The sequence below is a fragment of the Vanessa tameamea genome, chromosome 11 (genome assembly GCF_037043105.1).
Source record: "Vanessa tameamea isolate UH-Manoa-2023 chromosome 11, ilVanTame1 primary haplotype, whole genome shotgun sequence".
Classification (NCBI taxonomy): Eukaryota; Metazoa; Arthropoda; class Insecta; order Lepidoptera; family Nymphalidae; genus Vanessa; species Vanessa tameamea.
In genome coordinates this window covers 5296944-5310456 of record NC_087319.1, presented here as the reverse complement: position 1 = coordinate 5310456, position 13513 = coordinate 5296944, and the positions used below count along the sequence as shown (strand labels likewise).

The following is a 13513-nucleotide window of genomic DNA, read 5'->3' as shown; positions in this document are numbered from 1 at the left end:
TTCATTTATTGTTTGTTTGTTATCTCTTAATATTTTAATGGAAAAATATTTTTCTCTTTACTATTTTTCTCTCTGTTATTGTTATAACTTGACAATTGTTAAAAGTTAAAAATCTCCACGAAAAAATCTGTATCATATTTATTTCCTATATTGCTTATCCAAGAGTTTTATATCGTTCATCCTTTTTTTAAAATATATTGTGTTAAAAATGATTTGGGAATTTGAATATCATTGAAAAAAAATTGAATATTAGAGTTAAAAAAATGTGGATTATTGTAAAAAATAGGCCACATCAAATATTTCATTACTAAATGACGCGTGTGTATATTTAGTTGGCGACTGGGCGGTGATCCGCCCACTGAAACTCAGTCTCGTCGTCCACTCCGCGCGGTCCGCCTGTTTCCCGCCAAATTGCTTTTTTTATTTATCTATTTATTTATTACATATAGTTTTAAAGAACGCGTGTGATTTGTTTACAAACCTCTAACCTTACAAACCTTGGGAAAAGGCAAAACGCGTTCTACGGTTTGAATTCGATATTCAAATTGTACGTTTTGGATGCTTTGGTGAACTTGTGTTATTATTTAGAGGATTTATCGAGGACTTTTTTTTAAAAGGTTTTTATTTTTACTATCAATATATTATTATTAATAAAACAAATGCAATATAAAATATATTAATTATTTTATGGGCTTTTGTGCTGAATTACAACACATTCTAATAGAAAGCAGTTTAATCTTAAATTATATCGATTTAGGGTATTGTATGTTATTTAATAATCTGATAAAAAATAAGTGGTCTTTAATTTTTTAATTATTTGATTGTTCAAAGTGAGTAATTTAATTTTTAATACAATAGTAATTAACTTAAATGTATACAAAGGTAATTTATGAGAAAATGATACGGAGTGTTGCTTTCACGGGCATAATTTAATCACGATAAAAATACAGATGATGTAAAGAACGCTCATAGCATGTTTTATTTACGGTGCGCAGAGATGAAAATTTCAAGATTTATTTCAGCTGTTAATCACGTCAATGTTGCCAACTATACGAAACTAATCTTTGTTTTTACAACTGGCGTTGTACAAACGCTAAAAAGAAGAATTTGAAATTAGATTACATCAAAAAACTACGGCAGTTTACTTTTAGACTAAATAAGTTACTTAGTTGCATTCGTATTTATTTTTTAAATGTTTTTATTACGTTACGTTTTTAATTTTAAAATATGTAATCTATTAGTTTATACGAAGAAAATTAGATCTTTACCTATATCGAAAAACGAACAACACACAAGCACATAATGAATTCATCCAAGTGCCGTTACCCTATTTATTTAGAGTTGACATAGCGAATTTTAAAATAAACGCAGAAAATAGAACATATTATGGTAAACTGGAAACAATATTCCATATATAACAACAATGCTTTTTAGAAATATTCTTCCTGATGGGTTACTTTCACGCTTCTATACAACACACGTGGTTGAGATTGCATTTAACAAAGGAGCTCTTAGTCGGCTCCATAGATATAGTTTGAGTTGAGATGGTTCTATTATATTTTCCCGGAATCACACTGCCAAGCGATGATAAAATAAAATACAGATTTTTAGTCTAGGAAATTTATAATTATTATCGAGGAATCATCAAACTCATGACGTGTGATTACAATCATGTAATCTATAGTAAAAAGACTTATACCAACTGATGGTTCATGCTAAACTGCTAAAAATCTATCAACTTTTCTGTCCGCTGCTTTGCCCTCTTTTACTACCGTACGTTTCTCAGAAATGCAAAGCTCTACAATTTAATGATGAAACAGTGAACGACAATTTCATACTGGCCCTGATTCTTACCACTAGTAAGGATAAATAATATTCAGACAGAAAAAAGGAAAGACAACATTTTTTTTATTATAAAATCTAGTGTATTTTAAAGTCAATAAAACGAAAGATTTATAAGCCCATTGTTTCCATTTAAAAGAGGCAACTGGATTAGGGGGAATAAGTTTGCGTGACGGACTTTGTAATAACTTATAACATTCAGTCCAAAGACCAGACTGACGCATTGTTGGGCTTTTTAGTATAGTAGGTATACAGATCTTTATAGACCTTTTTTTGCAAAAGAAAACATGACAGATGTCATAATTATATACTTATTAGTAACAATAAATGAGTTTTGTTTACATAAGAATTAAGAAAATTGTTACTTATGTGTAATTTATTTGATGATTTTTCTTATTCACAATATTTAAGTCACATATTAGTTACTGACATCTTAATTTTTGGGATTTTAATGCCCGGAGCCTCGGAGTTTGAAAATTATTTATATAAAATATTTCTTTGTGTGTTGTGTGCAGACAATGTGAATGTTCAAAACGACATGAAAAGAAGTACGCGAACGTAGCTGTTTGAATTGGGAAATGTGTTCAGAATGAACATTACGTTATATTAAATAAACTGAAACGCCTCAATTGATATAGGTATAACAACTAGATTGTAAACTAAGACCGCGGGGTTAAATTGTATCAAGTACCACTGAATTTCCTGAAATTTCATTGAATTTGAACTTATATATCGCGTTAAATTACACAGTGCGTGTTAATCTGATTAAGATAATTCACTAAATTAGTAAAAGAACTCATCGCCAGCGGACAGGAATAAACGCTTAAGTGTCTAAATGGTACTTTTGACAAATGAGATTTAAAGTATTCAATTTAAACCAATTGATATAAATATACAATCTGAATATTAATTTAATAGCTTTGTATATAGCAGATTATAAATTACTTTAGGAAAACACATTGTATAAACTACTAAGAATAAACCACTGGTTACAACACAAATGCGCCACCAATTAAAAATATAATCTAAGATGATGATGTCCCTCGTGCGTGCATACCAATACAAAGTACTACTATTTGGGGTTAGAATAATTAGTAAGCGGGTGTTGGTAACACCTACTCCCCACACCACTCCCACTCGGCAGACAGGCCGGCTGACACAATTGTAGAGAATTGTCCCATCAATCAAAGATATTTACTATCTGAATGGACAACAAACTGACAAGAGATTGAGTGCACGTAAGAGAGAATGAATGAATGAACGTGAAGAAAATTAATTGAAAGAAAACCTCAATTTCTTTTTTTAACTTATATGTTTAATATAAATTAAAGACAGGGACGGGCCATCTGATCTTAAGTGATTACTATTATCCACAGACATTGGCGCTGTAAGAAATTTGAACGTTTCTTTACATCGTCAACGCGCCACTGACTTTGGGAACTGAAATGGTATGACTCTTGTGCTGTAGTTACACTGGCTCATTCACCTTTAAAAATTACTTACTAACTCAACAGTACTAAATGCTATTAATAAAATATATAGATATAGTGGTACCTACCCAGATGGATTTGCCCAAAGTCCTACCACCAAATAATTACGTAGTATTATTATACTGACAACTTTTTTAGATCACAACAGCATATACAGTTCACGCATAAAATATTTTTCGAAAGTCACGTACAATCACGAAGTAAATTGATCAATAAAACAAACAATAGGTATATATAATATAATAACTTTTAAAGGCGCAGTAGATAATTCGTAATAAATATCACTTTTGTTTGTCTATCAGATTCTTATCCTAAGATTAGGTAGGTTTTAAGCTTACCTTTTCATTTTATAGACTCGTAGGAGCTGACCGGCAGTATCCAGTTAATAAGTTTTCTTATGTTATTTTTTTCATTGTTTTGACGTATACATGAACACATTTCATTATAGAATAAATTTTTAGAGACCATTTAATGTACTACAAACATGCAAGGTATGAATTAAGTATGCAGTGAGTCAAACAGAATAAATAGGTATGTTAGAATACAGATCGTACTTATTTCATTTTTCGTTTTTATAATCTAAAAACGTCATGTATATTTATACTAAACAAAGAAACTATTTATGACCGATTCAATCAAAATCAGTGTAAAGACTTCCTTTTCATTAATATCAAAAAATACATATCGAAATTCACATTTTATCAATAAAAATTAAATAAATTCACTTCTAGGCAGTTCTTTCACAAATTAAACTATTAAAAAAACTATTAAAAAATATTTTTTTACTCAAAGATTGTGAGAAAATTTTGTTTTCTTGAAAGTTGATCGCTTCAAGGCGGTTTGGCGCTATGCCAAGTAATGTTCAGTGGAAATGAGACCAATACGAAGGTCAAGTATTTTAGATTTGACGTATTTCATTAGGATACCCGATGGCTTTGTTTATCTTAAATAAAGTCATGTTTTTAATTAGATCGAAGTAGAGTTGAGCTTTGGTTTAAAATGTTAGGAGATGAGTGATTACTACATCGTCATTTATACATGGGCCTATATATGTTTATGAAATTAAATTCGCTTGTACATTTATCTTTAATAGACATATATATAAATTTTAACAAAAAATAAAAAATAACCGAAGTCAATTTCTTTCTTCAAAGTTAAATATGACCAAGGGAAAAGTATACATTCCCAAACAAAAAAAACACAAATCGGATTCATAGATTATGGAATTTTGAGTTAACAAACATACAAAAAAAACAAACAACGGAATTAATGACCTCCTTCTTTTTAGAAGTTGTTTAAAAAATCTCTTATTTGTGTTAATTAAAAAAACAGCATTTTTATCAATATCAGCTTTTATGATAAAATAATTCAAAAATATAATGAGAACAATCGAGAATATTTTAGGAGCACGAAGGAAATGGTCAACCGTGGTTTGACTCATGATAAGTAATCGCATCTGTCCACATAAAAATAACAACCTGTAAATTTCCTCGCTGGGTTAAGGCCTTCTGTCCTTTAGAAAAAAGGTTTGGAGCTTATCAACCATTTCACTAAACGAGTTGATGGTGTGGCAAATTTTCATCCAAAAGATGCTGATGAAGTAATATAAGATATTCCTCATCGAGTAAGAGATGATTTGAAAGTAAAAATTACATTTCCTTTTTTTTTTACATTATCAGCAGTAAATTTCCCACTGCTGGGCTAAGATCTCTGAACATGGCCATGAAAATTCTTGGATAAAGGAATCGCTGCATTCAACTACTGTTTGATATTAAACAGTAGTTGAATGCAAAATGGAAAGAATTGAATAAGTTTACTAGAAGAAGGAAAATTATTATCTTGAAAACATATTTATACTCACTTCCAGTAGTCATGAAAACGCTACATTGTTTTCTACAGATCCAGAACACAATATTTATAATTTTACCCAGTAGGTAGTTACACTATAAAATCTAAAAGTACTTTTAATTATATAGAGTGCAATCTTGAAAAAGCATCTTTTCTAAATATTGAAGCAATAGTGTATTGACCCTTCGAAACTTAAATAAAGTAGGTTCATTGACCGAAATAATTTTCTGTGTTTACGTTTGTTTGTCATCGGTTGCCTGGAGCTGTGTACACCATGGGCACGCAATGTGTTAAAGACTTATTTTAACATGTTCAATATCATTAGTTAAAGATATGTTACTTGTACCTATTACATAGTTTTTAAGCATGCATAAATACTACCTATTCGACTAAAATAATTAATAAATGATCTAGTATATACTCGTATATAACCCGAGATTTTAGTGCATAGAATTTTACATACATATAATTTAATATAGCAAATAAATTCATTTAATTCAGTAAAAAAAATATATATAGAGATATTTCGTAGTAAGTTTTGTTTTTATCAATGATAGGAAAGTTTTTGAAAACAACACGTTGGTATTTGATGTGATTCATGATAATTTATATAACTAAATTTAGTTTATTTTTTTGTATATTCTAACCAAACCTTTCCTTACTTTCTTTAAAACACATTATGCAAGCTCTCATAATCAAACAAGTAGTGAATTTAAATCACTAACTTTATACATATAAACTCTAAGTGTATGTATGTTTTTTTTAATTAATTTTTTGAGGGCAATGAAATATGACCATCACATGATATCCCCTTGTCCACTGGCAAGTCATCGGTAGATGTATAAACAACTCTTTATGTCGTGAATACGTTATCAAATTATGGAATTTAAGACTGTATTGTAATTGGTTTGCTATACAATATAATTTTAGGTTAGTTTACTAAAGCAAGTATTGAAAATACCGCAATTAATTACTTTTAATTATGTTATCCTTATTATGAATAACTAACTGCTACAGTGCTGCGTTGAATTTGGATTATAAATAACTAGCAGTGCGTCCCGACTTACGGGTAAAATTTAGTGTGTTACTCATAACATTTTCTCCGCTTAAAGTTTGAATTTCCAAAAACTTTTTCGTAGCGGATGGTAACTTTGTTACAATAAACCTATGTTCAAAATTTCAGTGTGTAGACTCAATAGTTTTAGTTGTGCGTTTATCAGGACTCAGGACTCAGGACTCAGGACCAAGATAATAATAATATTACACAATATATACAGGACTGTAACTGTAAAATAGTACCCCTGATGGTAAGTGATCATCGCCGCCCATAGACATTGCTGCCGTAAGAAATGTTAACCATTCCTTTCATGCGATCATCACCAATGCGCCACCAACCTTCAAAACTAAAAATGACATTTTAGTTATAATATTGGTAGACCTTTTGCCTGTAGTTACACTGCCTCATACTTCAAACCGGAAAAAAACAATAACTATTGCTGCTTAGCGGTAGAATATATTATGTGTGGGGCAGGGTGGGCAGACGGGCCTACACATAGCCCTGCCACCAAGTATATATTGTAGTTGCGCATCGTAAATGTAAAGATTGGTACTATTGTAGGAGTAACTAACAATCCGTAATGGACTGAATTCCGAATTTATTAACAGTAGTTTCATATTATTTGGAAGCCCACTTCCAAATACGGCATTGATTGGTATCTACGCCGTATTTGGAATTACATAGATTGGTATTGGCTAAATCTTATACATTTATGCATTTAATAAAAAATAAATGTAATTTCGTGTATCTACATAGTATAGAGTCGCTTCCCGCCGTATGTACGCTTAGATACTTTAAACTACGTAACGGATTTCAAAGCGGTTATCACCAATAAGCCGAGTGATTCAATGATGGTTTATATGTACAATACATGCATTAAAGCGGAAATTTCAACTTTCCTAGCCGGAAAAAACAATTATTTTTCTTGTGTTGTTTATTCTTCAATTAAAAAGACTCTTAAAAAATATATAAAAATCCTTATTCTACCCGTGTGAAGCCGGGTAGGGTAGCTAGTCTTGTATAAAATCTTGATGATGATGCCAGCTATATTTATTTATAAATAATAATTTTGATGTTTCCTGAAACGCATATGCTTATATGATTCAGAATAGCGTCAGAGATATATTGGGAATATGATAACACTCCTGTATCGCTGCAATCATTATTTGAATTAATAAAAGGTATTTTATGTTGCTTTAAAGTATTTTTATAATATCTGCATAAAGTTGATTTATTAAAGTTACATATTTATATTACAAAAACCCATTGTATGTTATGTCTGATTACACTTTTAAAATAAGTTGGTTTTTTATTAGCAATCGACAAGAAAAAATCGTTACGGCTATCGGCTTGAGTGTATTTAAATAATATTTTGGAATAATTATCTAAATGTTCTGTTCCTACGTTCGTAAAGATACTGCGTTTAACAGAGAAAACTTACAGTCATTACTTATATAATAACAAAATATATTAAGTTTATAATAAATTAACAATAAATAAATAAATATTAAGATGAAACAAGTTATTCTGTAGATGATATATTAAGCTTCGCTACGGTAGACTGGATGCAAGTCGCCATTGTATCGGCATGCGGCATGATTCAGGTCGGGTTCAATTCCGCTTTAATTGGCACAATTGCGAGCGTCCTTTGCCCCTCTCTGCTTATGAAAGTGAGACTAATTTGTTCGTCTAACTTTGATCGTATAATCTAGAGCGATTGAAATGTTTAAGAGAAAATCAAATAAGTACTAAGAAGTAATTGCGTAAGAACGAAACAAATAACAATCGGCATGAAATTTAATGATAAATGTTATTATTCTTTTACTCTTATTGTAGTAGAGTTTGCAGCATATACCTAAAATTATATTTTGCGTCTTAACTACACGCCACGAATATCCATTAGGGACCTTACTGCTACACGTAATTGTGGGGTGCGGAATATTTTGACGCAATAGGGTGCGTTATTTATATAGCTCTATTAGCTATATAAATAACGTTAGCTATATAAATAGTGCGTACAAAGTGAAAGATCAAAATTAAGGTATCAAAAAAATGTTTGGCAATTAATTTTAAGGCATTTTTTTTATTCGTTTTCAGAATCCATTTCACGATTAAAACGAAGCAGTGTCAAACGATAACGCGAGCCGTGACTGGGTGAGACCGCGGACGATCGAGATATCCCGAACTATACGAGCCGGTGACGTCATTATGGCGTCTACCGACACTTCGACCTCCAGCCAAATATCTGCCGCAGCCATGGAAGAACACAAGCGCACGGTCGATGAAGCTTTCCTTAATAAATTGAAAGGCCTCGTCGAGCGATTGAGGCTTGAAAATGCAACCTTGAAGAAGTCGCTCGACATCGAGCGGAGCGAAGTTAGAGCACTTAAAGCCCGACAAGAAAGCACAATCAGAAATATTAAGACTGATTTCAAAAAGAAGGAAGATCTCCTTGAAAAACAGTTACGTGCAATAACGAAACCAGAAAAAGATGAAGAACCACCAGCTAGTTATAAAGTGGTGGAATTGAAAAGGCTTTCAACAGAGATTCAGTTTTTAAAAGCTGCGAATAAGGGTCTTCAAGAAAAACTCAAGGTATGTAAACCAGAAGCTATTTTATTTCGGATATAATTTAGTATACTATATACTGCAATGACTGGTGATTTATTCATATTACAAGTGTGGTATTTTATTAATGTGGTACACTAAAGTTTCAGCAAGAAAAATAAACGTGCTTATTAAAATCCCTATTGACCAAACTATGAAAACCTCCTTTAGATTATTCGTATTTAAGGGTTTTTTATCTTTGCTGTCGTCAGCCAAAAGTATCTTATTGCGAGTTTGAAAGAGAGTATACTCATCTGATTTCATCCAATATTGTAATATTCCTCCTTGATTTAAATGGTTGAATATATAATTAAGCCTTTGTAAATATGGACTTCCGTAGCGTAAGCCGAAAACAATTGAACAGGGCACTGGACAGTCTAACATTGTATGATAAAGCGGTCTTCCATCGACGACATTCGAAGGTTTCCGACTAATGTATTCTGCATCTGATTTTCTTAATAACATCGCATATTTAAATTCTCTATTTTCAATAATCTTTTTTATTTTCTTATCATTCATTACTTCGATTTTTTTCAAAAGTTCTTCGGAATATTCATCGCTTAAGCTTCTCTTGAATAATTTTAAATGTCGGGTATGTACGCCAATGGTTAAATTTGTCTGGAATATTTCAGGTATACTGTTTATGTCTGGTTTAAATCTTGGATATGTTATAGCTGAAGTGATAATACCCTGAAATTAAAAAAAAATACCAGATAACTTACTGTTGAAATCTAAAAATGTACTACGTTTAGTTTATACATTATACATGTCAGGTTAGAGCGGACATGTATTGAAATAATTTAAGTAACTTACATCAATAGCGCAATCTACGACCAAAGAGTATATCATAATTAACAAGACCAACATCCTAAAAATCGGACCAGAAAATTTCATGTCAACTGTCTGTCTTATGAAACACTTAACTAAGTCCAAAATTGTCTCAGAAGTAGATCTCTTATCGACTATTATGCAAATATTGGTCTCGACCCTACGGGTAATTACGGTTATTACAATAAAAATGATAACAGTAAATATGAAGAGCATCAACATGTCGACTGATATAAGTTTTAATGTTGTCATAAACGTGGATTGTTTCATAGATTTTTTCACCAGGAAACATAGTTCGTCTTGAATCAATGGATATGTCGTATCGATGTAACCATAGTAAGAATTCTTTAAAATTCGAGAGTTTAATTCTAAATCAGTGTATCCGTCTAGCAGGTCAGCTGTGACTCCAGTTGCAGTACCATTTTCTAATAAGTCTCCCACTGTGTTTTCATCTCTTGGAGGGAGAGGTATGCACGTCGCATTTAGTTGTTTCATGATTGTTTTAGCGAGTACTGAATTGCAGTATATTGGTCCCGTATCATCTGAAGTATAGATTTTTCTAAAAACACTTAATCTTAGTTTATATCCGTAGAGATCATTATATAATCGAGAAAGGTATCTACTGATATCCTTAATATCTGTAATTTCCCTTATCTCTTTGTAAAAAGGATTGTATGAATACATTCTCAGACGATCTGACCATAAAACTACAATAGAATTCGTTATGCTCCTACTCCATAATAATTGAAAATGATTCATCATCGAATAATAGAAATAGCTATCGACTTGGACGGGTACATTTATAACGAATATCACAGCAGATCTTGGTTTAAAAACTCCAGTTCTTGTTAGAGCCTCTATCGCGTATTCACTGTCATCAATAGTTAAATCATCTGAAGTGACTAGATAAGCAGTTTGGCCATGCCTATTTAGTCTCGGTTTCACTTTGGTAGTATTAAGATTCTGGCAACCATTCAAAAGCATGACGGGATAACCGTAGCCATAATTTTCAGTGTATTTTAGTATTCTATTTTCGAAGTAAGTGAAATCACAAAAAGTAATAGTGAAAAACCATTGGTTAAATGCGTTAAATATTTTCTGAACAACTTGATACGCAAACTCAGCTTTAAAATACGTTTCGTTATGATAGGCGAATACTTCATTGTAAAGCACAGCAGATTGATCAAGACATAAGCAAAAATTCGCAAGACTCAAGGCAAATATGATACGAAGCATATTGATTCGCGTGTGGTGATAGACTGCCGAGCTTAAAGGTGATGTAGGTATAGGGAGCCTCATAAGCCGTGACGGATCATTAGTAGCATATCATCGGGTGTGTTTAAAAGCCGTCAATTACAGTGCAAAGAAAATATTAGCATCGTTTAATTGCGTTCATAACAACATTTTCTAATGCGGTCTTGTCAATTAATGTTTGATTGGATTGCAATGTTTATATTACCCATAAAAAATGTCGTAGCTGCATTTATAAATTTTTTTTCTTAGTGCCCGTTTTGAATTATATGTATATAGTTATAATAATCGCATATTATTATTAATAACGAGCAGTACTAATGAATGATTAGAGTTTTATTAATTATTTATTGTAATAGTATATACTTATATTTAAAATGTATTTTAATGTGATGGTTCTTGTTGCAGGTTGCGCAGGCGGCGGAGTGCGCCCGCGCGGCTGAGTTGCGCGCTCAGGTTGTGAAGCACAATGCGCTCGAACAAGCTGCGCGGAGAGATACGCGTGCACAATGTCATAAATTGGTTAGTTCATATTTATAATTATAATTTTACAAAAAAAAATCTATTTATCATCTCGAAAAGCGAGACCAAGTTATAAATTAAATCTTTGTCAAAGAGAGTGTGTAATGTCTGCATTTTTATATATGTAGAAAAGTATGTAGAATAGATTTAACAAAAATATGTTAAATACATCAAATGACACCGTTAAACATTTTTAAACTAATATATTACTAGTATTTGTTATTAAATCCATTCGTTTTTTTGTGGAATATATATTAAACATTTCAAAAACTTCTAATAGTATATTAAAAATAGTTAAATAATATTTGACATAAATTATTTATGAAATATAATTGATGTACCTGGTCTTTATTCAATGACATCCAATAAAAATATGGTTTAAAAACCTTCATTCTATCATATCCGGATTTCTAAGCGTAGGCATTTGTTTATTAGTAACAAACTAGCAAACTAATGACTGAGAGCGATTGCCGTTTGGTCTTTCGTCTAAATACGAATAATACAAGCTCCATTCCCCTTCCAAATTAATGTTAAACAGATTACTCCAATAACCGATGTGTACGTATTTATATTTAGATCACGAATTTGCTGTCAAAAATGCCCAACGAAATACAATAACTAATAAACAACATATAAATATAAAGAATGTACAGCGCCTGCAATAAAAATGTTAGCAACTTCACACACTAAAGTAACATTGCTTTAAGAATAGACAACTTAAAGATGTGTTTTATCTTAATTAGGGTTCGATTGGACGTGTCTAAATTAGTTTTATATTATTATTTTATCAGATATATTTATATGAAGTTTTAGAATACCATATCTTATATATTTTACTCAAAAGTAGAAACCTAAACACTGCTTTCTATATTTCACTTTTGCTGGGGGTAGTACTTTGTGCAAGCTCGCCTGGGTAGTATAATAGTAGAAATGATTAATATTTCTTGTAGGGTCAATGTCTATAATATTTTATAATATAAAGGACTTTTACAATATTTTATCGTCAGGTCCACCCAAAATAAAATAATTGCTAACAACAAAAATGGAAAGATTCTATATAACTTTCATCCTAAATTAAACAGATGATTCTTCTTAATAGGCTAACTTTAAACACATTATACTAATTATCAGTGGCGTGGCTATGTCAATGCAGCCAATGCGGTCGCATGGCTCCCATTGATCCAAGGGGGCCCCATCGGGCCAAGATGATACTTTTATTTCAAAATATTTTTTAGCGGAGGCCCTCATAAAAGCTTAAAAAAATCCAAGTATAGCATAACTCTCTAGTATTGTAAATTTCGGCCCATGCATTTGAAGCTGCATAATTTTTTACGTGGACCCCGAGGAATTGTACCGCACCTTTGTTAATATAATGAAGAATGATACTCTAAGCTCACATTTTTTACTAAATTTTACTCAACCCGCTCTTCGTTCTTCCGTGAGAGTAAAATGTCTCGAGATTTAGATTTTAGTTGTTCTGTTTATCGAAAATCTACAGTGATTTTAATGAGGTTTCGGGCCCGCGCTGTCCATACTATGTAGCCGAGGTGTAACACCAGAGTCCACAGTCCACGTTTGTTTTCATAATAGGCAAAGGGGGGCCACCCGTTTTTTTTGTATCGGGGCCCGCAAAAGGCTAGTAATACAACTGCTAAATTACCTTATACTAAACTCCGTTGTGCATATATCAAACATTGAGAAAAGCGGAACACTTCTACAATATTTCATTTAATATTTATGGGTGATGTATTTTAGAACCTATGTTATAGCTGTCTTATACTTACAAAACTGAGGAGTCTGAATACCCATTTTCATATTTCAAACATTGAAAAAAGGCGAACGTCAAAACGTTTGTCATCGCCTGTTGTAATTGGGCATTCTCTTATTGTCTATTTAGCCTCCTTAAGAGGTGAATTTTGAAAAAACCTCTTTTATTGCCTACTTAAGTTCCATAAGGATTTTTTCAGGAAAATTTCATCCTGTTAGGATTCATCGTTTTACGCTGTGAATAATAAATCTGTCAGTCAATCATTTTTTAATTTTATTCAAAATAAAATAAAAGCCTTGA

The 13513-nt window shown here is 31.6% G+C and overlaps 2 protein-coding genes and 1 long non-coding RNA gene across 3 annotated transcripts in view; 1 reads left to right on the top strand and 2 right to left on the bottom strand.

Moving 5' to 3' along the window:
- Nucleotides 1-498: 498 nt before the first annotated feature.
- On the bottom strand, nucleotides 499-8605 carry LOC135193500 (uncharacterized). Its single transcript, XR_010309276.1, has 2 exons — nucleotides 8347-8605; nucleotides 499-630 (listed from the first exon to the last, which is right to left on the bottom strand). It is a non-coding gene; the product is annotated as an uncharacterized LOC135193500 (long non-coding RNA).
- The window catches only part of LOC113400929 (myosin-4), a 125411-nt gene continuing 120343 nt past the window's right edge, over nucleotides 8446-13513 (top strand). The window contains exons 1-2 of the mRNA XM_026640626.2: nucleotides 8446-8832; nucleotides 11332-11445. Coding sequence (XP_026496411.2) covers nucleotides 8446-8832; nucleotides 11332-11445 — 501 coding nt within the window. The remainder of the gene's footprint in view (nucleotides 8833-11331; nucleotides 11446-13513) is intronic.
- Nucleotides 8911-10908, bottom strand: LOC113400930 (uncharacterized). The gene is made up of 2 exons (XM_026640628.2): nucleotides 9658-10908; nucleotides 8911-9534 (listed from the first exon to the last, which is right to left on the bottom strand). Exons 1-2 carry the CDS (start codon nucleotides 10906-10908, stop codon nucleotides 8911-8913), a joined length of 1875 nt encoding a protein of 624 aa, XP_026496413.2.